Below are 23628 nucleotides of genomic sequence, written 5' to 3'. Positions count from 1 at the left end.
GGTACTTTGTATAAATCATTTCAAATTCTCCCAACAATCCTGTGAGGTAGGAATTATTAATCTCACAGTCTCAGGTGAAAGATTGACAGAGATTCAGTAAATGTCACACGGCACTAGAACTTTTAATGATTTCATTTTACTATTTACATGGTTTCTTTTATTTGGAAAACTCACAGTAACATAAAATAATTCCCATCATACTCTGCAATAAGCATAAGCTGAATGAAGTTAATGAAAAAATAACCAATAAAGACACGACTGGCAATACTATTCTTTATTCATTTTCCTTTTTGAGAGAAAAGCATGCTTTTTGTACAGCACCTACTGTAAACAAGTGAAGTATACTGTTTTGAGTTTCCCCATAAATATATATTATTATTATTATTTTTTGGAATGTTAGAATACCACAGTGCCAACTGCATTACAGAATTGTTACTGAAGGCAAGTCAGGCTACAACAAGGGTAAAATTTTATGGCTAAAAATATTCATAGCAGCAACTTTCAAAAGATGATTTTATTAAATCAAGTCATTGCACTTGGTCATTTTATTGCTACAGCAAAACAAGGCCATTAAATTTTAACACTTCTCATTTCTGATTTGAACTGATTGTCTCATTCTGTTCATACATTTCAAGTTTAAACGCAAGCATAGGATGTTTTACCAAGACGTCTAGAGAGCACTTGGGTTTTTTCTCCTGTGATCACAGTAAGAAGCATTAAGAGAGAACCCTCTGTTACGCCAGGCCCACTCTCTCTTCTATCTTCAGACTTAGATTTTCTAAGAGGTAACAGCTTTACAGTGTGACCACAGCTTCGTGGTCGCACGCACGCACGCACGCACACACAAGACTCCTAATATCGAAATATAATTAGGAAAATTAGTAATGTTACGTGTTTCAAACAGCAAACCTGAACACCACATTCACTAACAATTTGGCAACAACAGATGTCATGCTGTTCACCTCTAGTCTGTCATTTATACTCACTCATTAAAAAAAAAAAGATTTACCTCCAAGTAAAAGCTATTATTATTACAGACCATTCTGTGACATGAACTTTATAAACGGGAATTAATACAATTCCTGTTATCAAGAGCAGACATTGGTAACTTGCTAGATTAATCATTTTTCCCTTTGAGTTTGTTTGGCTTTCTTTTCTTTACTACTTGGTCAAGGGCGGGAAAAGAGACCCAGTTACTTTCGTTACTTTTCAATTCTGAGTGAGGAATGTACAAACACACACTTTAAATGTCTTTCAGCACTCATGACCATCTTGATTTTATGCACTAGTGAGAGAATGACCAACAAAAACCTTAAGAACAGCCTGAAATCTGCTGGAAACTCCCCCCACCCCGTTATTAGGATGGGGAGGGCTCACTTGATAAGATTTTCCAGTCATAAAGCTAGGAGTTGATTTCTAAGATACACTGCCTTTATTTCTACTTAAGGACTTTCATGTTAAAAGAAAATAAGATCTAATTTATTTAAGAAGAACAAAATCATTCATTTGACAAGTCATTTAGAAACATCAGAACAGGAATAAACAATTTTGTTCAGCAGCGACCTCATCAGAAGAGCCCATGGACTTTTAAAGAATCAAAATGTACATAACACGACACACAATCCAATTTTCCCAACAGCACGAATTTAAGTTGTGAATTTTACATTACGTAATTATATACTGGAGTTTCTATTATTTTCTATTTTACTTTTATCTGAAACAATATGACAGAATCTCACTAACACAAGATTTCAGTATTACAAGATTAAAACTAATAGGGAAAAATTGGTTTGGCAGTTTAAATGAACACAAAATGGAAGCATGATAGATGGTACTCAAAATCTGAAAGTCACTTGCTGTAATAAGCCTTCAAATATGATTTTTTTGCAAATTAAAAAATCAAAAATTCTACTTTTAATATAAACCCATGTATTTTGAGACACATTATCTGTACATAACATCTTAAAACGTTCAAGTGTTCATAAGTGACTGAAGAAACTGCTATTCGTCCATTTTGTGAAAATGCATTTGAGTACGGCCAACTATTTTTGGTTTTAAATAAGCTGTAATGTTACACTTTATGATACACTGCACACTCTTTATAAAGTTGGTACCTAAATGACACCCCAGAACATCTCCACCAGGCAGTTCAGTCTATCAGGTAAGTTACACAAGGTTAATTTTTGGAAGTATGAAACTGCACACTGAGGTTCTGAAAGCTTTGGAGCCCTGTTTCTCCCGGGTTACCATTATCACAAATCAGAGGAAGGGGCGTGAAGAATTAAATCACAAGATCATGAAATGAGTAACGTTCGAGCCTATAAAACAAGCAGGAAAGTAGAGCAATACGGCTGGTGTTTGCATATTACATGTGCTGTCGTTTCCAGGCACGACAAGTGCAGGGTGAAGCTGACATGTTTAGTTCCTGAGACCAAATGGATTTAAAATACAGCTCGTTATTTCCCCCAATATACTTAACAATCCAGTACATCTTAACTAAATTCCACTTGTGGATCCTATAGTGCAAGCAATATAAAATACTCTAGAAGTTGAAGAAATTATTTTGATTATTTCATTAGTTATTAATCTACGCGTGGGTGAGTAATCTGGTTTATAGCTCGGAAACTCCTATTTCATCACCCAGAGTATAAACAGCACTGCAAACAAACAGGCACGACAGTGTAATCCTGGGTGAGAAGCTCAACGTAAAAAATATATATATACAAAGTTTATATCCCTTATGTGTCACGGGAAAAGTAGTGAGTGTGGCTACCATAAAGCTAAACTGTCCCCCCAAATAGTATATTTTACAGATTACTTGTAAAGCTATCACCATATTTATAGCATAGATCTCTTTAAAAATAATACTACAAGTTCAATAAAAAAACTATTCTGAACTTTCTTTCTTTTCTATACAGATTCAGTAGTATTTTCAAGCAAACTAAACAAAAAAGTTTGCAATCCCAGCACGTAAGAAATAAGGCCTCGTTTTTTTCATATAGGCAAAACAAAATATATATATATAAAAAGTCACCCTCCCCTACACTTTTCTATAGATATAATAGTTCATATACTCATATCCATTATGACATCAGCATTTCTTATTTTTAGGTAACAAGTCAGCTGAAGTTCATAGTGTTGCTTCTGAATCCCTGGAACATTAAGAACACTGGGTGAGTGTCACTTCAAGAAGACAGGACTGCTTTTTTCAGCTTCTCTATTTCCACCTAAAACACAAAACAAAAAACACAAAACACAAATTGAGCAACAGATAAAATATCTTTACTCTAGTAAAGTTGATTTACTTTATCCTGTGCCTTTAAGATCTGATCACACTTTCAAGCCTCCGGCTTTTGATTTCCATTCTAAAGTCCAACTTACAACAGTGCAATAAATACAGGAAGAGGGCAACGGGGGAAAACGTCATGACACAAGTTCCTAAATGGCAGGTGACAACAACAAAAAAGCGGCTACGGCTGTTTCAGCCGGAACAACGGCAAAGCATGTGAGCCTCTGAAAGATCTGTAAGAAAATTAGCCCTACAAAAACCGGAAGTATCCTTGAAACCAAATTAAGAAGCACACATACTTGTAATTAAACAAAGGGGGCAGCACAGAGGAGTTACAAATAAAGAAAGGGACAAGTCTAGTTCCGTTTTTCACTTACTACTTATGTGCCATTGGTAAATCACTTAACCTCACTCGGTCTTAATTTCCTCAACTGTAAACAGTATGTTCTAGATTAAATCGCCTTTAAAGCCCAGGAGTATATATAAAATTCAGTCAATGGGTTAGAAATATTTCCACCAGCAGGCAGAAGACATTCTTCACTTAATACAAATTCGTAATTTGAGAAACCTAAGAAGAAATAAGAAAAATTCTTTAAATTTTCACAGTAACTATAGAGAGCTATTTGATTTTGATGTATTACAAATGACTAAGTTGAGGCTCAAAGAGATGAAACACCACACCAGCAGCTCCAGGCCCGTAGGTGCGCAGACCTGTCCCGGTGAGTCTGAGGCTCTAAAGGCCGCAGCTTTTGTAGTCTCTTCCCAATTAGATGACATCTTGATCATCCCTGACCTTTCACTGCATGTAGAAACACACAGGCCTTACCTTCTCCTGACAGCATCACCCCTCTCCCCAGCAACACACAGAAGTAACACACACTGTGGCTAACTCCAGACAAGTCGTTCAGTGTTAGATGATGAGCATTTTGCCACAGTCAAGAAGTACAATTTCAATAAGCTCACCACCTCCTAAGGGATCCTAACCATTCGAGAATGGTTTGCAAATTCCACGATCTTTCCTGATACTATTCGACCAATATGATTAACTAAATACGTTAACAGCATTGGACTGGAACCAGTCTTAGTCTTCAGCCTGGATTGAGACAAAGTATCTTCAATCTTCAGCCTAATGTGCTATTGTCATCTCTATTCCAAAGATACATTAACCACTTACCAATTTGAACGTGCAAGGATGCAGAGAAAACAAAGAAAACACAAACACTGGGAGGAGAGGGACTGGGGGGAAGGGTAACTCTGCATGCAGTCAGTAACGCCCCTTACAGACGGCTCCTGGTCACATGTTTAGGTACCAAACACTTGCGTTACTGGACTTTCTCTTCTAGCATGCTTGCGTTCACCGTTCATCATTAGTCCTTTTTATCACCCCTTGGTAAATTTAATACTGTATTAGGTTAACGTTACAGTAATTCAAAGCACTATTTTTAATTTGGGGTGAAATATAATTTCTCCTTTAAACATATGATCCTAAAACTCTACCACCTTATTAAGTGTGCTTTTGCAAATACAAGGATCAAGCTTTCTCCATTTAAAAAAACAAACTTATAATACAGGTCAGCGAGAAGCTAAGTAACAGCTGATTTTGCTGCAAAAATAAAATCAAATAAAATTCTTCAAAAAAGAAACAAATAATTCATTTGACTCTTTTCATGATTTTAATGACAAACTAAATCACATACACAAATGTAACACTGCATTAGTTCCTCTTGCTTATCTTATTATTTTCATATATGAATATAAATGTGTTATGTATAAAATATAAGGAATGAGAGTCGAGAAACATTTTGATTTTTTTTCTACCATGTTTCACACTGGGAATTTAACATGTGTTTAGAAGATACATGTTAAAAATGTATCTTCTAACATGTACTGGTTTCACAAAAATGTGTTAGCTGTCTAATGCGTATACAGCACTGTGGCTGTGCCAGGAGCTATGGGCAAAGGTGAAGCAGGAAAACATCCCACCTCCAACAGCACAGAAAATGGGCAAAATGAGTACATAATGAAAGAAAATGATTACTTATTCATCTCTTACAAACTAAAGAACATGAGTTTGGAATAAGAAAAATCTCTTTTAATCAGAAGACTGGTGGCCAACTCAATGAATGTGATTGTTCGAGCTGGGCCTTGAGATCTACAGAACTTGCGCATGAGAAGAGGAGACAAAAGGAAAATCTACAAAAATACAGTAAGAGTAAAATTTCAGACAAATGAACTGTAAGGGACGACTGAGGATCAGCATGTGAGGAAAGAAAGCTAAACTAGGGCCAGGCACATAAAAGACCTCAGGCGCTGAGCCAAGAAGCTTGAACTTTATTCAGCAAGTAATAGGAAGTTCTTGAAAATACGGAGCAAGGAAAGATGAAGATAAGGATGAGAGAAACTTAAGCAAGCTAAACAGAAGACAAAGAGCATGAAAAAGGGATAGGAATACTGGGAATAAAGAGAGAAAGGTCAGGGAGCAAAACAGCCAGCAGGCCTGGAAGTGAGTGGAATCGGGAGAGAACAGAAATCCCAGAGCTGCAGGACCAGGAGGGCAGGAAACCATCAACAGAAGCAGAAAATCAGAATCAGACAAGAAGGTGCTAGTGTGACTGGGACATGCCGAGTCTGCGTTCGCAGTGGAGCATCTGCGGACACTAACAGCTGGCAGCACGGGGTAGAAGCTGGGAGAAGAAGAACCAGATTTTGAAGGAAGATGCACCGGAGGCCACCATGTTACTCCTGGGTACAGACGAGCAGCGGGGGTGCACGACAGGAGGGCCAAGGAGCGCTGGGGGAACATCTCATTCAGGTTAGGAGAGCTGGAGAAGTCAGAGACAGAAGAATCCCCATCCAGTAAACCGAGACACACTTTGAAAAGGTGGCAATGGTAAAACTGTGAGGCACTGGAGAAACTGAAGAGACGTAGGAGTTGCCATCAGCAAACCCAAAATGCAAAGGTTTGGTCAAAGACTGAATAAAAAGTGAAGAATCAGTGACTGCAAATGTGTGCTTTTTTTGTTTGGGGTGGGGGTGGGGGTTGGCAACAAATGGACCCCAAATGAAAAGAGAAAACTACAGATCAAGGGGGCAACCAGACCGAAAAGAGGGCTTTTTGTTTTCTGAACAAGGGGAAAAACTGAGTATTTTTGTGAAAAGAAGGGAGAGTGCGGATAAAGGTGACATGTCAGATGTAAGAGTGAAAATGTGGTTTTGATAATTTACCCAAATACCTTCACATGTATTATCTCAACCACTAAAGCTAAAGCAGTAAGTGACTTCCTCGAGTTCACGCAGTGCAGCTGAATCCCTCAGGACAAAGGTTCGGAAGCCTGGCTGCTTCTGTTAAACATGTCAGCCCCACTGCCGACCTCTTCATCCTACACCCTAGATTCCTCACCCTTAAAACAGCAACACTAATCCTCTCGAGCTGTGCGGCCCAGCGGGACAGCGCTCAGAAGGTGCTGCACCTGAGTGCCACACGCCGTTCAGCGCTCCAAGTCAGGACGAGGGCCCAGGTTTAAGAGCACGGCCCGCGCTCTGTCTCCCAGTGCTGACAGAGAAACGGGGCAAGTAACGAGCATGGCAAACAGAGGGAGGGGGGGCAAACGCTGCACACAGAATGGGGAGAGTCTCTGCACAGGGGCAGGAAACACTTTCTCTGAGACACGCAGGAAAAAATACAATAAAAGACTAAAGTCAGAGAGGACAGAAAAAAAATAAGGAAGATTAAGAAAATAAGTGAAGCTGTCAATCACCAGCAGTGAAGATGACAGCATCACCATTATAAAGTGAACTCAGTTCACTGCGAAATCAAAGTCAGCAAACCTGCAGCCAGCCCCCGCCCACCCCCCACCACCACCCCGGCCCCCGGGGAAAAAAGGAAAAAAACTGTTTAACTGTGAAGAAAAGAGAACTATAGCTCAAGAAAGAAGCAGTGCTGAGTGCAAAAGGCCTAGAACAAGATACTTTTAGGAGGAAAGAAGCATGTTCATTTTATGCACGAGTGTATACCTTGTCCCACGTGCACTGCCTACGAGTCCGCGCTCAGAAAGCATGTGCTGAACGAACGGAATGCGGCAGGGAGTCAACGGGGGTTAATTAAATGGCTACCGAGCAGTGGGGATTGCCCGACTGCATGGAGGAGGACAGCGTCATGTGCAGGGGAACCGATTACCCAGCCGGGCTGGAAACAACATGTCTAGTCTACGCTGACTACCGTCTCAGTGCTGGAAGAAGAAATGAATTACCTCTAGATTACTTCTCATTGCCTTCTCTTCTTCCAAATCTTTTCGCAGTTTTTCCAGTTCTTTCCTAAAAACAAAGTGTTTGTTACCGTTAAGTCTTTCAATTAAACAATATATTTGACTAAAGTTAACAGGATCTCTGTGGCCTGATATCCTAGAACATAGGGGAAACTTTTTAAAGGAAGTGATAGCCAAGTTGATTGAGAAAAAATTCAAATTCTCTAGCTGTAATGATTCAATATGACACGTAAAAACTCAGTGAAATCATGGCAGACCAACCTGAGAGAAAGATATTTTTAAGTGAATACAGATAATTTTCCATATTCAGTTATCATGCATTTCCCAGGCAGGACACACTTACCACCCAAATAATTAGGTAAAATAAACGTCAAAATATGTCACAATGCAAAGCAAATTATAGTTTTTAATAGAATAACTTGGACTTTATATATCTCTTTCTCTGCTTTTTAAATTAAATATTATATTAAAATCCAAAATCAAACCAATAAACAAAAAAATTCAGCCAACAGTCCCTCTTCCTTAATTCATGTTTTCATTTTCCTGTGTTCCCTTTATATAGTCTTTTCCCCTCCATATATGTAAATGTTCTATAATGCGTCTTTTCACAAAGTATTTTAAAACATTCCCATGCTGCTAAAATCTTCCTCCTTCTGATAACTGGTGTTTGGTAGTCAAATGTCCAGGTGTTCTGTTGGGCTAGCTGGTTTCTCGGGGCTGGGGGTGGAGGGGTGGAGCGGACGGGAGGAACACAAACTGTATGCAACATCATGAATACACCAGTATATCAAACTTCTAAATCCAAAAGTATGGACACTTTTCATCCTCTTGATACATCCTAGGAAAATTCTATTCAAGACTGTCAACAGAAATAATAGCTTGAGAAACTCATGAAAACTCTCATGAAGAAAGAACATGTAAGAAATGAAGGTAGTTTTAAATTACATAGTTTCAAGACTAATTTTTTCTGTTTTTAATGATTAGAAAATTCTTTATATTGAAAGTAGATTTTCTACTGTTTTCTACTGACTGTGATTTTAAAGATAATATTTAAGTCAAATTTACCTAGCTTATTTTGGTATGTGATATAAACTGTGCTTCTAAGCTAGTTAACTTTATATTTCCATAAGGTTATCACTAAATTAAACAATGCTTTCTTTTTCCAAGTTTCTAAGTTTATTATACATTTAATTTATACCTAAATTAGGATCTACTGCTAAAATATTCATTCTGCTCTACTTATCTGTACTTATAATAGTTACATTATTCTAATTATTTCCTTTTTGATCTGAAAATTTAGGACTACTCTCACATTTTTGTTACCTTTTAAAAAACACATTTACAAACAAAATCTTTCCACGTCAACTGCAAAATAAGATAAACTGAAGAATTCAAGAAAGAGCATGTATCAAATTGCCTCTCTATATATGATATAAATGTACATAACATGTACTTTTTAAGTAGTCATTCAAGATAAATTTATGTTTCTAAGAGAAGTTTGTAGAAGTGCTCTGCAAACTACAAATACATGTTGTTCATCTCAGTATTGTTTTTAATAAGTAACCCAATGTCAACTGAGAATTGGAGGAGAAACGGTAAATTCAAGCTCAGTGGTACCGTGGTCTCTGGCAACACTTTTATACCAGACTCCATATTCCCAGAAATACTGTTAGAGGCTACAGAAGAAGCTGAAACAGGGAAAGAACACCTACCTGAACGCTCACCCCCAGTTCAGTCACATTAGCTGATCTTTGCTCTGCTTTACCTATTTGGCTTTTGCGGAATTATGTTTGAAGTGTTAACACATTTTAAAATTCAAATAATAATAATTATAAGAAAAGATCTCTGAATTAATCGAAGATATGCGAGTTTGAGTTCTAGCTCTGCCGCTCAGGAGCCGTGTGATCTCAGGTGAGCAGACCTCTCCCTCAGCCTCTCTCTTCACGTAAAAGGAGGGAAAGGACTCCAGCACGTGGTCTTCCAAACTTACCTGAGCTCTAAGAGCTCCCTAACTCTCACCTCGTGTGGTATGTCTCACCTCACACCATCATCAAAACCCCTCAGAGTTAAGAGAAGGACCTTGTGATTGCCTATCCCAACACACTGGTTTTACAACATCCAACTCAACCCCAGCAGAAGCAGTGATCAAAATCCTCTGAGACATAAACCAAATATACACATAGATACACCCCAGATCCGAAATACAAGATGGCTTTTCCTAATATTTTTAAGACTAATTAACCTGTGTTTGACATTTCTAGCCTTAAATTATGTTTTTAAGGTTCATCTATACTGTAACATGCGTGCGTACGTTATTTCTTTTTATGGCTGAATAAAATTCCACGGTACAGGTGCGTCACGTCTTGTTTATCCATTCATCAGTTGATGGGCATTTGGGTTGTCTGCACTGCTTTGGACTTGCACAAACACCTGTGCACAAGTTTTTGTTTAAACACTTGTTTTCAATTCTGTTGGACAAACTGCAACTTGAAGGGGGATTGCTGGGTCATATGGTAACATGATATTTAACTTTTTGAGTAATTGCTAGACTGTTTTCCAGAGTGGCTGCACCGTTTTACGTTCCCACCAGCAATGCATGAGGGTTTCAATTCCAAGCTTTCCAATTCCTAATTAGAATAACTAGAATTAATTATTAGAGTTTCTAATTATTACACTTTCTAATTCCAGTTTTTCTGCCACAGGAGAGAAACACTATTAAAAATTTCTTTGAAAACAAAGTTGCTCACACTAGAAACTTGGCAGATCACTTCCTTGCCTGGCACGGTTTGGAAAAATTCTTTACACGTGTCTTAAGTAGTGCTCAAGGAGGGAAATAAAGGCCACTCACCCATGATCCTTTTTCAGTGCTTCCACAATGCACAGCAATTCAACAATCTGAGCTCTAAGTTCATCCAACGAATTTTTCTTCCCATCATCTGTTTCTGCCTTAGCTTTGATTTCTAATGGAGTTAGAAAAGCAGCCATATTTGGTTTAGAAGCACTTGAAGGTGTTGAAAGATATGCAGACGGCTAAAAACAGAAAAAAACAGAAAAAGTTTATTTTATTTGTACTTATATTTAAGTTCAAAAGATTTTTTACTGCAAGGAGATAAATAATTGATGTACTACTTTCAAGATAAATGATAAATTCAAAAAGCAGTTTGATGTTCACAACTAGAAAAACCAAAGACTCAAAGAATAAACAATTACTACAGGTTTTTATAAGAAATGTCAAGGGCTTTATATTAAAAAAAAGGGGGGGGGGAGGAAAATTCATTAGATTTATCTTATGGATGGTTTGCCTATGGAGCATCCACAAGCAAGAACATGTCAGCATTATTAAGGTACCTCATATTAAATAGCTATTATTTAGAATATGCAAATAGCTTCACTTAAAAGTAATCATGAAGAATTTAGTAAGTCCATAGAAGAGGTATTGAAATGAATCCACAGCCTGACACCCTTTTACTATTTCACTTAGGCAACAGCACGTAAAATCTCAATAGACTGATGACAGTTGGCAGAATCAGAGTAAGTGTATCGGGTAAACTGGAGTCTCAGTCAAATGCCCTGAAATGAATTTGAGGAAGCAGCATGATCTTCTCAAATATGTATGTCAGTTGTGGTTGTACTATCTTACAGTGCAATGGTTTAGAAAAGACGCTCAACACCATGTAGCAGGTGGAAAAACCCAGGCATTCCACCGTTCACTCCAGTGTGTATTCAGTGCTTATGACCAGGCCAGGCACGGAGTGACATAAGGAGTAAAAATGCAACAGCTTCTGACATAAAAAGGCATGTTTAATGGGAAAGGAAACAAATGTATAGATCTCTGCCTTATAAAATATAAAATATGCAACATCTGTATTACTCATTTAAAATAATGTAACTCTTCTCAAAAAAGATCTATAGAGAATAAGAACATAACTTAAGTTTAACATGAATTATTTTTATTTAGTTTTAGTAGGAATTATTTTATTTCTTGGAAGAAGAGATACTTCTTCCCGACGGATACTTTAAATCCCATCACTTTGATGTTCACAAAGAACGCTACAAATTATACAACCTTAGACCACAATGCGCCCCACCTTTGGAGAGTAGCATGGGTCCTTTTTAAGTTCAGATGGCTTCAGGTTGGCACTGTCATCTTCTTTTGGTAACTTCGAGATTTTTTCTGGGCTTTGAGTCGGCTGAATGATTAAAAAAAAAAATCAAGAAACAGAAAACAGCAAAGAAGGAAAAGGTAGTAAGCATCTGAATAAAGCAAGTAACTTTCATCACTGTTTCCAGCAGGCTACTGTTCCAGATAGTCTATTATCGTTAACAGGATGTTACATAATTTCATGTTGAATAACACACTTGCTTATCTAGAGGGTGGGAAAGCAGCCTGCCCATGAGCAACCAAAATTTTTTCTACTTAGGTAATTTAAAAGTGCAATAGTGCTTAAGAGCTAATATATTAACACTGAAGTAGTAATAGTATCCCGCGCAATGTCCAGGAAGCATAAAAAGAAGTTACACATTTAGAGATGAGGATTAGTACTACAAAAAACACGATTTTGTTGGGGGAAAATGTTCTCGTTCTTTCCTGAAGTGAATATACATACCACTCAAGTCCAATTATTTTTGTCAGATGAGTAGATTACACCGTCTCCCTGTCCCCTTCTGACACTGTGCTGTGTGGCTATGGACAACTCTATTCCTAATTCCGTAAACTTCTATTCCAAGCCCTGTTGAACTGAACAGGTTTCTTTCCCCCTCTCTTTTAACCCTCGGCCACTTGAGTAAAACTATCTTCCTGACTTTTAAACTTTGGTGGAGCTACAAATCCCCCCTGATTCTTATCTTCAGAAGCACTCTGGATTTGCTAAATTCTCTGTGTTTTAGAATAGTAAATGTCACTCACTGAATGTCCACCGTTGAAGCGGCCAGGCAATCTTCTTCCAGGCATCTTCGGTCTATTTGCAGTGAGATGTAGCAAGTTTTCTGAGGAAGCTATGTCATCAAAATTTATAAGATCTGGAGAATAGAAGTAATATATCTACTAAGAGATAACTACATTTTAAAAGGAAAAAAAAAAGTCTCTGGATTTTTAACAAACTATAAAATTAAAGAGTATCACGATGACTCACAAGTTGACCTGTGCTTTTCATATGCATTTGGAAAACAACACTCACTCTTAAAAACAAACATCCTCTTTACCTGGTACAGTTTACATATTAACAATATAAAGTTCATGTTTCTAAAAGAGACTTAGACCTCAATAAGAGTTCTCATTGAAAGATATAAATCTGTACCATAGGTTGTAGTAGTTTGAAGAAGAGATCATCTTAAGTTCTTGCTTATTAAAAAAGAATACGATCTATTTCTTCAACTCAGAATTAATTACAACATATTGGAAAATTAACACACGAAATTTGTTTTAAAATTCAAGTAATATCCTAATATTAAAATTTAAAAACTCAATTACATCTCGGACCCTGCTGCATCCCAACTGCATTTCTTAATGTAAAGTGAGAGTGTAATTTTATGTATACATGTATGTGCACAGTATATTGTAGCTGGGACTCAACCTGTTTATAGTTCATTACACTTCTGCTTAGACATTATATGTAGGAATTAAGTGATAGTTATAAACCTAAGGCAAATCAGATACCAAGGGAAAATGCCACATAAAGTATCCATTTGCTTCCCCAACGCCAAAGGCTGTTTGACCTCTGATTCAATAATTTGGGTTTAAGGACAAATCTGGGTAATCTGTACATTTGAAATGATGATATATATAATATCTTCCTTTTCCTAGATGGTCCAGAAAACCTTGCTAAAGAAGGTGATCTTTAATTTTGAAGTCCAGATATCTGTAAGTGATGTAAGAACCCTAAGGGTAACTGCAGACATTTCCACTTGTCATTATAATCTTCCTTTGGCCCAGATTCCAAACTAAGGCTATGAATCACAGTCAATAAGCCATCACTCATTATGGCAGCCTAGCCTTCCAGGTATGGAATCAGTCTTCACATTACCACTGCCTGGAAGTTTATACCGCCTGTCTGTCAAATATTTAGATGTGCAAACTCAGAGAATTCTTAAAAGAAACTTAAAGATACTTATCATTACTGCCCTCAAAGCTTATTCATCAACTTTCATATTCAAAGTAATTTATTTAGAGAATTTTTTTAAAGGGATGGAGGATACAAAGGTGAAACAGGAAGAGGTCATCACTGTTTGGTAGTATGCATTTTAAAACAACTGTAAGTATTTGCTGATCTCTGTTAATTCTTTTCCATGTTCACATTCTGGGATTGCTTGGCGTGTTCTATCTTGCATCTAGTCTCTAGTTTAATACATCACAACAGGCAATCTAATGTGCTTGTTTTAATTTTTGTCTTTAAGTCGTTCAATAATTATCTATAAATAATGATAAGATATAACAAACCACAATAAGAAACAGTGGTTTTAATGGAAAATGCATTAAATAATGTGAAAGACCTTGAGTTTAAATATATATTTAAATATCTCATTTTGTTAGTTTTAAAGACAAAACAGTATTTTAAAAGATGTTAAAAATATGCTATAGTTCGAAGAGTTAAAAATTGTTTTTTACATTACACTCGATCTTAGCCAAAAGGCCAAGAAGTGATGTTTTTTACGTTGATACTGGCAACCTACTAAAAACCGTTAAAAAGTACAATCCAATCATTTTGGCCTGTGGAGATTATTTTCAAATGCATATTTAAGCAACTTGCAGAAAGAAAAAGGAACAAACAAAAACACAGGAAGGTATAAAGATAAATGAAATTGAAATGGTAAATAAAAGGAAAATTTACAAAATTATACATCATGCTCATGTAAAAATGCCTTTCATAAGTCCAGTTTTGGACTACAACACCAAGACAATTTTACTATTCTAAAACTCTCTCAGGTCCTCCGTTTAAGACGTTAGGTTAGTGAAATGAAATAGTGCACATGTTGGACTCATGATATATTTGAGACTTTTTAAATTTACCTAAGAGTGATATCAATGGATTTATATTTTACAGGTGGCATAAAAGCATGACAATCACTTAACTCTTGCAATCACACTGTCACTCTGCCAGCCATTTACATTTCTACACGCTGCTTAAGACATAGAATTTTTAAAAATCAAAATGAAATATCAATTTTGGGAGAAAATAAACTGACTTCTATGGATATCAATTTAAAAAAAAAAACTTTTATCAAGAGTATTTTGAACTAATTAATCAAGAAAAATTTTCCAATATGAATTTCATTTTATTTTGAAATGGAAAACCAAAAGGGTTAGAATAGACAGACAAACATATATACTTTAGTAAAATTACAAAGAAAAAATCAATGTGCACCACCTATTTATACTGAATATATTATTTTGACTTCTTTCATAAATTGTCATCTTACCAAAATGGAGGAAGGTAGGATAATTTCCTGACACGTAAGAAGGGAAACATGGCAAACAGGCTAGGAAACAAAATCTGGAAAGAAAAGTCAAGGAGAGGAATGTCTAGAAAAAAGACTCAACCAAAAAAATTATTTTACAAAGCAGGAAAAAGGAACAGCTGTAGAATGAACAGAACCATTTCAACGTTCAGCAGATACTGCAGCTTATCTAAGTTTACATTACGATGTGTGTTAAAGTTTAGATTTATTCTTTTGTCTTTCCAAGGGAAAAACTATGATTAGTATTTAATTTCAATATACGTTAAACTAGAAAGAAGCCTTTTTTTTTATTACTCAGTGAACATCAAGACAGCTTCTAAAAGGATGTTTTAGTACTGAAATTAGAGGCCAGAGTAATAAATCAACATATTAGCAACTCACTAATCCAACTGAAATTAAGCCACCTTTTAGTCAAGTTTTAGTCCTCAACACATGACAGTAGTTACAATAAGAGAGGCAATTTTAATTCTGGTATGGTTTAATGAAAAAAAAATATGCCAAATACTACTTTAAATATCTTATTATAAAAATACAACTCAACACAACACTTAAAAAAAGTCCCACATACATAAACGATACTCTCTGCGGGTATAGTCTATTTCACTGTGGAAAATGTGACACTCCCTACCACTCCCTATCAAGGAAATCATTAGAAAATAAAATTTTTAATCTCTGCTCTTTATTTCCCAGGTAAATTCTACATTTTAGAGTGTGGTGTTTAGTTTTGTTTTGCTTTGAATCCTAGTTTATAAATACGGGCTCACTTTTTACAGTGTCTACCACTCAACCGGTAGACATCTTTTTGAAAAATCTCACCATAAATTATTTCTGGAAGAAAAAAAAATGAATATTGGGAAATTAATTCAAACAAAACAGATCAATTATCAACGACAAATGAAGAGAAAGAAAGTTGCCCTATTTAACAATGATGTCTTTCAGATCAAATAATGTATGTTATCTCTAAAATTTCCTGTAACCCAAGAAGAATTTATCACAGACAATCAAAAAGGATAAAATACCACTATATTCTAAGAATGCGTCATCAACTGTGCTTTCTCACTGAAATGCCGTGTTTCCACTAAATTTTCTGTCTTGTATTTTTAAAACTAATTGTAAATCAATTTTACTTCCTGGAAAACTTACTGTTTTAGAAATACTGAGACTATGTGAACTTTTAATTATTCAGTAGTAGCAGTGAGATCCATCCTAAATCAAGTTTTGATGAAGTGTTGGCAAAAGAGGGGAAAAAGTTAAAATATGGTTTAACAGCTCTGCAATGTGTAATACCATCTTGCCTCATATATGAGAAGATTTATAAGAGGGACTTCTTTAAAAAAATGGAAAAAACTGAGTGCTCTAGGAATGTTTTTCTTATATGAACAAAAGTCAGAGTCTGCACTTACAGACATAAATATGTTTATGTAAGACTTTATATGCAAGAAAATTTTATCTGAGAGTAGCAACAGGAATTTATAGATACGAGCAGAAACAGAATGAGGTGGGGTAAACAATGGAGGAAGGGGAGGAGGAGAGAAATCATATTTTTTAACAACTTCTATGTCAGGTATTCTAATAGTTACCACAGATATAACGGGTCATTCAATTGTTAGTAAAGTGAGAAAAAACATGCCAATGACCAATCAGCTAATAATTTAACACCCACATTTTAACAGCAAAGTCTTTCTATGTCATTTCACCTCAAATCATTCTTTTACATAATAATGAAACACTAAGGAGATTTTCATGTATGTTGTAAACTTTCTGAAATTTATGTTAAGGGGCAAGTTTCATGTCATTAAAAAAATTTAAAACCTCAAACTGAACCATTTATATAAATTAAAACATGCCTCAACCTAATGCCAAATTTGAGGCTGTATCTGATGCAGAACACATTTCTCTTTAAGGTGCCAACATCTCAAAGAAGTAAAACACTTTTATACCATAAATACTGAGAACATGATATTCTAACTTTAAAAAGATAAGGAACAGCCTCTGAGCTGAGGTTTGAGAGATAAGCTATTTGCCATCAGCAGCTATGCTTTTGCTTTGGGCACAACTCATGCCTAAAACACTAGATACTTGCTCAGGAAATATTTGCTACTTAATATGAATCAAGTTCCAAAATTTACATTTTCTGAACTTTACATGGTGTAAGTGTAGTACACCAAAGGCAGTATGACAGGGGAAGATATGAAGACTGCAGTCTTGCGGCTAGCTGTTAGTTTTTTGACCTTATATAAGTCTTGGCATCTCTAAATTACTTCCTTATTCATTTCAACAACAAAGGAAAAAAAATTAGAAATTTTCAATCCTTGTTCCACAAAGCCTCTATTTTTTAATGAAGAGTAAATAACGGCTATTGATACAAGACAAGAATTGGGACCAAAAACAAAGGAAAAAATAGAACTTTTCAAACAACAATAGGCTGACATTGTACACGTTTTTAGAAATATAGCAAAGGAAACAAGTCTTGCTCGTCATCATATATAGAAAAAGTTTTGAAAAAAAGTGAAAATTTGTCTTAATTTACTTAAATTTTTTTGTATAACTTTGAGGCAACTAAATGAAGCAAATGTTCAAGAATGATACAAAGTAACAGAAAAACAGGAAAAAAACACAGGCTCTAAACATTACCCTTTCAACTCCCAAAGAGACTCAGCAAATTTAAGACTTCTGTGATAAAGACTGCAGAAAATTGTGGAAGTTCAAAATAATACTTATGGATTTTTGATATCTAGGTTAGAAGTATGCACTTAATCTTTTTTCTCCAACTATTACTTTTGAAAACACATTTCTAGCTATATTTTAAATCAAACAGAAAATAATAAGAACTGACAGAATTATATTTTTTTACCGTTAACCTCAATGAAAAAAATGTAAAAAATATTTTTTAAAAACATAAAGATGAGTTTGTTTTTATTTAACAGTAAATAAGAACAATTTTCACCAAGAATATACTGAATATATTTGAGAGAATATCTCTAAAATACAATCAACATCTCAATTTCTAGAAATTATTGATAAATATGGCTTCATCCAGATCAGGCAGGATCTAAATACATGACGAAAGATCTATAAAACATTCAAATTGAAAAACTGAAGGAGGCCATGCTTGGGTCAGAGGTTTTGTACTGGCAAACTAAAGAGAGGGAAGAAAAGTAAGTCATCTAAAAAAGCTGAAAGGTAATAAGTACCACATTTTACGATATAGTGACAGAAAAATCTTGTGTAACTGGCCTTGAAGTTTACGTGTTAAAAAAAAATGTTAACACTGAAGCTAAAAAACACATTAAGACATTAAAATTTTTTTAAAAGAAAATCACAGAGAACTCTATATAAAGGGGATTTAAAGAGTTCTTTTCTGGTTTACGTGACCTTGAACATTTACTATGTCTGTAGCTTTTTCTCTGTTTAGATGCAAAATAGGGGAAAATGGTATCTGCCTCCTAGAGTCAGTGTCAAAGATAAAATAAGAATACACATGAGAAAATGCTTTAAAAACGTTAAAAATTAAAAACAAATACAATGTGCTATACAATAACCATTACCACAAAGTAGTGACTATGTGATGTTTTTAATAGTGAGACCTTCATCAAGACTTTTCTGTTTCAAGTTTTCTATTTTACGACTGAGAGGTATAAAAGATCAGGAGACAAAAATGACTGATGGGCTGAAAAATCAGTCCTAAAACTTAAGGAACAACATTTAGCTAAAGAAGTAAAGCCTGCTGATCGATCGATCGATCGATTGATCTATCTATATTGGGGGAGGGGGGGTAATCAGAGTCATAAAAGAGCCTATTTTCCAGAAGGGGAAACAAAAGTATCTTGAGATTTAAGTGGAGAAATAAAAATAGTCTTCTTAAATACAATCTAGCGTGGGCACTGAAAGTCTATGGCATCTCTTTAAACTTAAAAAACTAAAAGGTACTTCTACCTGCCTAAGCTAGGTGATACGGTCATTCCATTATCAGGGACAGAAGGATAAGGCTGACCTTTCAGGATCCATCTCAGTCTTCTGACCACTGAGAAAGCTTATGTGAACCATCAATATTTCGCCCATTTATATTCTTAGGCTTCAGAGATTTGTCAACAAATTTTTCTACTGTATCCATCCACACACAAATTACACACACAAATTTCTTATTTTAAACAGTTTCTAAAAACCATATTTGCAACTTTTTTAATGCACCGTCTTTCCACATGTTAACTTACCTGTTTCTTTCGAGCTCCTAACTGTAAAAGAATCTAGGTCTACTGATTTTGGTCTAAGTGGTAACTGCTCAGATTCTAGCTTTGGTTTTGATATTGGCTCAGTTTCAAACTTTGATAAAATGGAAGAAACTTCTCCATTAATCCTGAAATGAGAAAATCAAACATATGTAAAAATCATTTTGCATATAAAGCATGACCACCTTTTAAACATTGTGACTTAATGATACTAAAGATATTACAGTATTGATTTTTCTTTCTTGCCTATAAAATTATTTCTATAAACGTAAACCTCTAGCCTAAGACCAATCACAATAAAATCAGAAATGTAAAGCACCTTAATGGGAGTCTGTTCACCTAGTATGAATATAAGATTAATATTTAACAGAGATTACGGTCTATACAAAAAAATATGAAAAGCCAACACTTAATTACTTTGAGACTTAGAAAGGCATTACAGTCAATTATGTCAAAGGTAGGCAAATCAACAAACTAACTTAAAATTAGGTAAAACTTACTTGGCTACAGGAGGTGGTGGAGGAACCGGTTTTTCAGGTCGCTTTGGGTACACTGTTCCAGAAGATTTCAATAAATTATTGGCTTTGGTGGGTGGAGTAGGCTTCTTGGGTGGGACTTGTGGAGCAGCTGGTTTAGGTTTCTGTTCCAGCACTGATTTTTCATCTGATTATTTAAAAATACATAGTAAGTTACTGACAATCAGAACTATTTTGGTTTTTCTACTTCCTAAAGCTAACGTCAGGCTGGAAAAGGGTGAAACTGACAGACATTATTTGTGTATGGGTGCGCTGCTTTAAAGTTTTAATTTACATTAGGAACTTTATTAGCACCATTTAACAATTCTACAAAATAGGTAAGAAAATATGCTGGAACAAACAACATTAAGAAAAATGTCATGCCGTGTTAATAAAAACAATTTTATCATCAAAAAGACATAGTTCTACACGTAGTGACGTACTTAGCTCTTGATCTTTCAGGTACTAAGAACAGGTATTAAAATTAATACATGTGCACATATATGAGATTTTCATGATATAGCAGTCAGCAAAAAGTGTAACACAGGCCGATGTGCAGAAATAAGAAACTCATGAGAATACTGAGTAATATTCAAAATTTACTAAGACTTTGAAGAGAATGTCTATCACAGGACCACAAACAATTTCATACTAGTCAGAAACTGATTACGAATCTTGACAAACATTCCAGTCCATGGGTAAACGCCCTGTTCAAAATTACAGATTTCATCTAACAACAATAAAAATATAAAACACCACTGGGGGGAGGGCATAGCTCAGTGGTAGAGCATATGCTTAGCATGCATGAGGTCATGGGTTCAATCTCCAGTAACTGTGTTAAATTTTTTAAAAATTAAAAAGTAAGTAAAACTAATTACCTCCCCAACACACACACACAAAATAATTAATTAAAATACTATTGTTTCAGTTTTATCACTTTTGTACAGCTTTCTTGGATCATTTGAAAATATAGCTTAGTCTATGAAAAACCTCATCATCATTTAGTACAAAAGTCCATTTTTATATGGCCTCAAACTATACAAACTCATCATATAATTACGCCACCAGGAGTGAAAGCCAAAACTCCCGAATTCTAACCATAAATCAAGAGAACCATCAGTATCAGAGTTCTAATGGTCAGCCAAGCTTAAATTTCCAGAAAATATTAAAAGAAAGGTATTTTATATAAAACATCAGGGAAAATATTACATGATCAACAGAAGTTCACTGATTAAGTGAATATACTTCTTTTAGCAGGTATATAAATAACAGCTTGAAATCAATTCAATTCCATAAGTTAGCCTAAAACAAAAAAACGTATTTAATATTTGTGGAAATCAAAAGTGACAAAAATAAGATTCACCATTCCTGGTATATCTATGACTAACTCAACAAATACGCTAATACATGATGGCAATGTGTTTGAGTCCTAGATTTATTTATTTTTATTGAGGTAAAATGTACATAACATAAAATTAGCTCTTTTAAAGTGAATGATGCAATGCTATTTAGTATATCCACAGTGTTTGCAACCACCACCTCCATATAGTTCAAAAACCCTATCATCAGCCCAAAAGAAAATTCTGTTCCCATTAATCAGTTATTACCCACTCCCTCCCGTACCCAGGCCCTGGCAACCACCAGGGCCACCAGGGGTCCAATCTCTACATCCTTGCCAATATTTGTTATTTCCAGGTTTTTATTATTATTAGTAGTAGTAGTAGTAGTAGTATTAGTAGTAGTAGTAGTAGTAGTAGTATTAGTATTAGTATTAGTATTATTAGTATTAGTATTATTAGTATTAGTATTATCATCATTATCATTATTGACATCCTAGGGGGTGTGAAGGGGCAGCTCAGCATGGTCTTAGTTTGCATTTCTAATGACCACTGACACTGAACATCTCCAAAGTATGCCTGTACACCAGTGGTTCTCAATTTTGTCTTCAGTTAAGAACCATGTGGGGACCTTTAAAGACACTCACACCTGAGTCCTACCCTATAAAAATTCTGGACAGGATCCTAGGCATCAGCATACATTTAAGAGACATCCGGTTAACTCTAAGCTACAGCCAGGGCTGAGGTAACAACTACACCAAGCTCCTTTCTAGAGATAGCTTAGTTTCTCGCAACTCCTCCTAGGGACCTACAGCCACATCCTGATGCTTTCTCTCATTCTTCTCATCTTCTTTCTATAGCCTGCAATCACCTTCACATTTCCAGTCAACACATTCTGCTATTTTCTAAGTCTATATATTCACAACTGCCTCATTATTATGCATGTTAACTATTCAACGAGCAATTGTCTGAATGTCACTTAAAAATTTTTTTTTCTCCGTTTCATTTTTTAATCCTCCTAGTAACTACCAGAAGCCAGGTGCTTCACACATACACATTGATTTTATGTTCTTGCACGGTTAACATTTGGCTAAAAGTCTGTTACATGTGTAGATAAATATAATAAATAAAGAATATTGTTAGCTACTCCTTAAGAGGTCAAGATTATTTTTAGGTTCAAGCTGGAGTGATATATTACAAATATCACAAAGTTCTTTGTAGAACATTAGAGGTAACTATTGTTTCTTTTTTAGTAAGCACATCAAATATAAAATACAATAGCATCCTTCCTACCACAGATCCTCACTCAGAGCCTAAGACTACAGACATGTCACAGATGAAAAGGCATTTGAGTTCAGCATCCATAAAGGAGCCTTAACACACCAATCTTCATTTTCATTCCATATTAGTGTCAACTATTATACCAAGGTTCTAGAGTACTTAGCACTTTAAAAGCATACTTTCAGCACTCATCTCCAAATCACTGTGTAACGTAAGGAACACTGATTTAGGAATCCATGGCCAGCAATATGAATTGGAAAATACACACCCTCTTATTATATTGCAATTTTCACAAAGTTTTTACTCTTTATAATGTAAGCATTCCTTTCACCAACCCACAGGAGGAAGACAATGCTCCTAAAGAAAGATGTAAAGTAAATACCCCAAGACTTTTATTTCACACAGTATGTTGAATTATGTACCAAACCTACTATTCTGCAACAAGAATGAGAAAAGAAAATATTTTCAAACAAAATGTGCTCCACCATTAAGGAAATCCTAAAATATATATATATATATATATATATTTTTTTTTTTTTTTAGGCAGAAAATATACATATATTTAAGGCAGAAAGCATGAAATGCAAACAGAAATGGAAATAAAGCAATGAATGTGAATAAATGCAACCACACACTGCCTGGGAATCAGCACTATAGATGGTGGTTGAAGCCATAAGTCTTTATACATATATGACTAACCGAAGAATCAAGAATAAGACAACAAAAGATCCAACTCTGACAGTCCTTATGAATTTCTAATTCACTGAGTGACCGGTGGCCAAGGGCAAAGTAGAAGGAGCTGGAGCTCACCTCCTCTCACAGACGCATCAAGATCACAACCAACTGCAGAGCGACTACCAACAACAACAAAAAAAAGACTGGAAACTACCAGAAAAGATCTTCTAGAGCTAAAAACTCAAAGAAGAAACCACGACAAGACTGGTAGGAGGGGCGGACTACAACAATCAGGTCCCATACCTGCGCGGGGGACGACCCACAAGCTGGAGAATAATTACACTGCAAAGCCTCTCCTGTGGGAGAGAGGGCCCCATGTCAGGCTCCCCAGCTCGGGGGTCTGGTACCAGGAAGAGGAGCCCCCAGTGCTGGGCTCTGAAGGCCATGCCACTGGGGCTTGATTACAAGAGCTCCATGGGACTGGGGGAAGCAGAATTTATGCTTAAGGGTTGTACAGAAAACCTCACACTCACTGGGGCCAAGGGCAAAAGCAGTTTTTGTATAGCAGCCTGGGCCAGACCT

General features: G+C 35.7%; 1 protein-coding gene across 2 annotated transcripts in view; it reads right to left on the bottom strand.

Annotated features, from left to right (window-relative positions):
• Positions 1–259: 259 nt before the first annotated feature.
• CD2AP (CD2 associated protein) overlaps positions 260–23628 on the bottom strand; it is a 91053-nt gene continuing 67684 nt past the window's right edge. For both annotated transcript variants that reach the window (XM_031434571.2, XM_031434572.2), the window contains 7 exons: positions 19739–19901; positions 19224–19366; positions 12461–12573; positions 11643–11744; positions 10403–10584; positions 7540–7603; positions 260–3227 (listed from right to left, as the gene is read on the bottom strand). In XM_031434571.2, coding sequence (XP_031290431.2) covers positions 3186–3227; positions 7540–7603; positions 10403–10584; positions 11643–11744; positions 12461–12573; positions 19224–19366; positions 19739–19901 — 809 coding nt within the window. In that variant the 3' untranslated portion in view covers positions 260–3185. The remainder of the gene's footprint in view (positions 3228–7539; positions 7604–10402; positions 10585–11642; positions 11745–12460; positions 12574–19223; positions 19367–19738; positions 19902–23628) is intronic.

This window comes from Camelus dromedarius, chromosome 19 (assembly GCF_036321535.1).
Source record: "Camelus dromedarius isolate mCamDro1 chromosome 19, mCamDro1.pat, whole genome shotgun sequence".
Lineage (NCBI taxonomy): Eukaryota > Metazoa > Chordata > Mammalia > Artiodactyla > Camelidae > Camelus > Camelus dromedarius.
The sequence above is the reverse complement of the archived record's forward strand: the minus strand, read 5'-3'. Positions and strand labels throughout refer to the sequence as shown.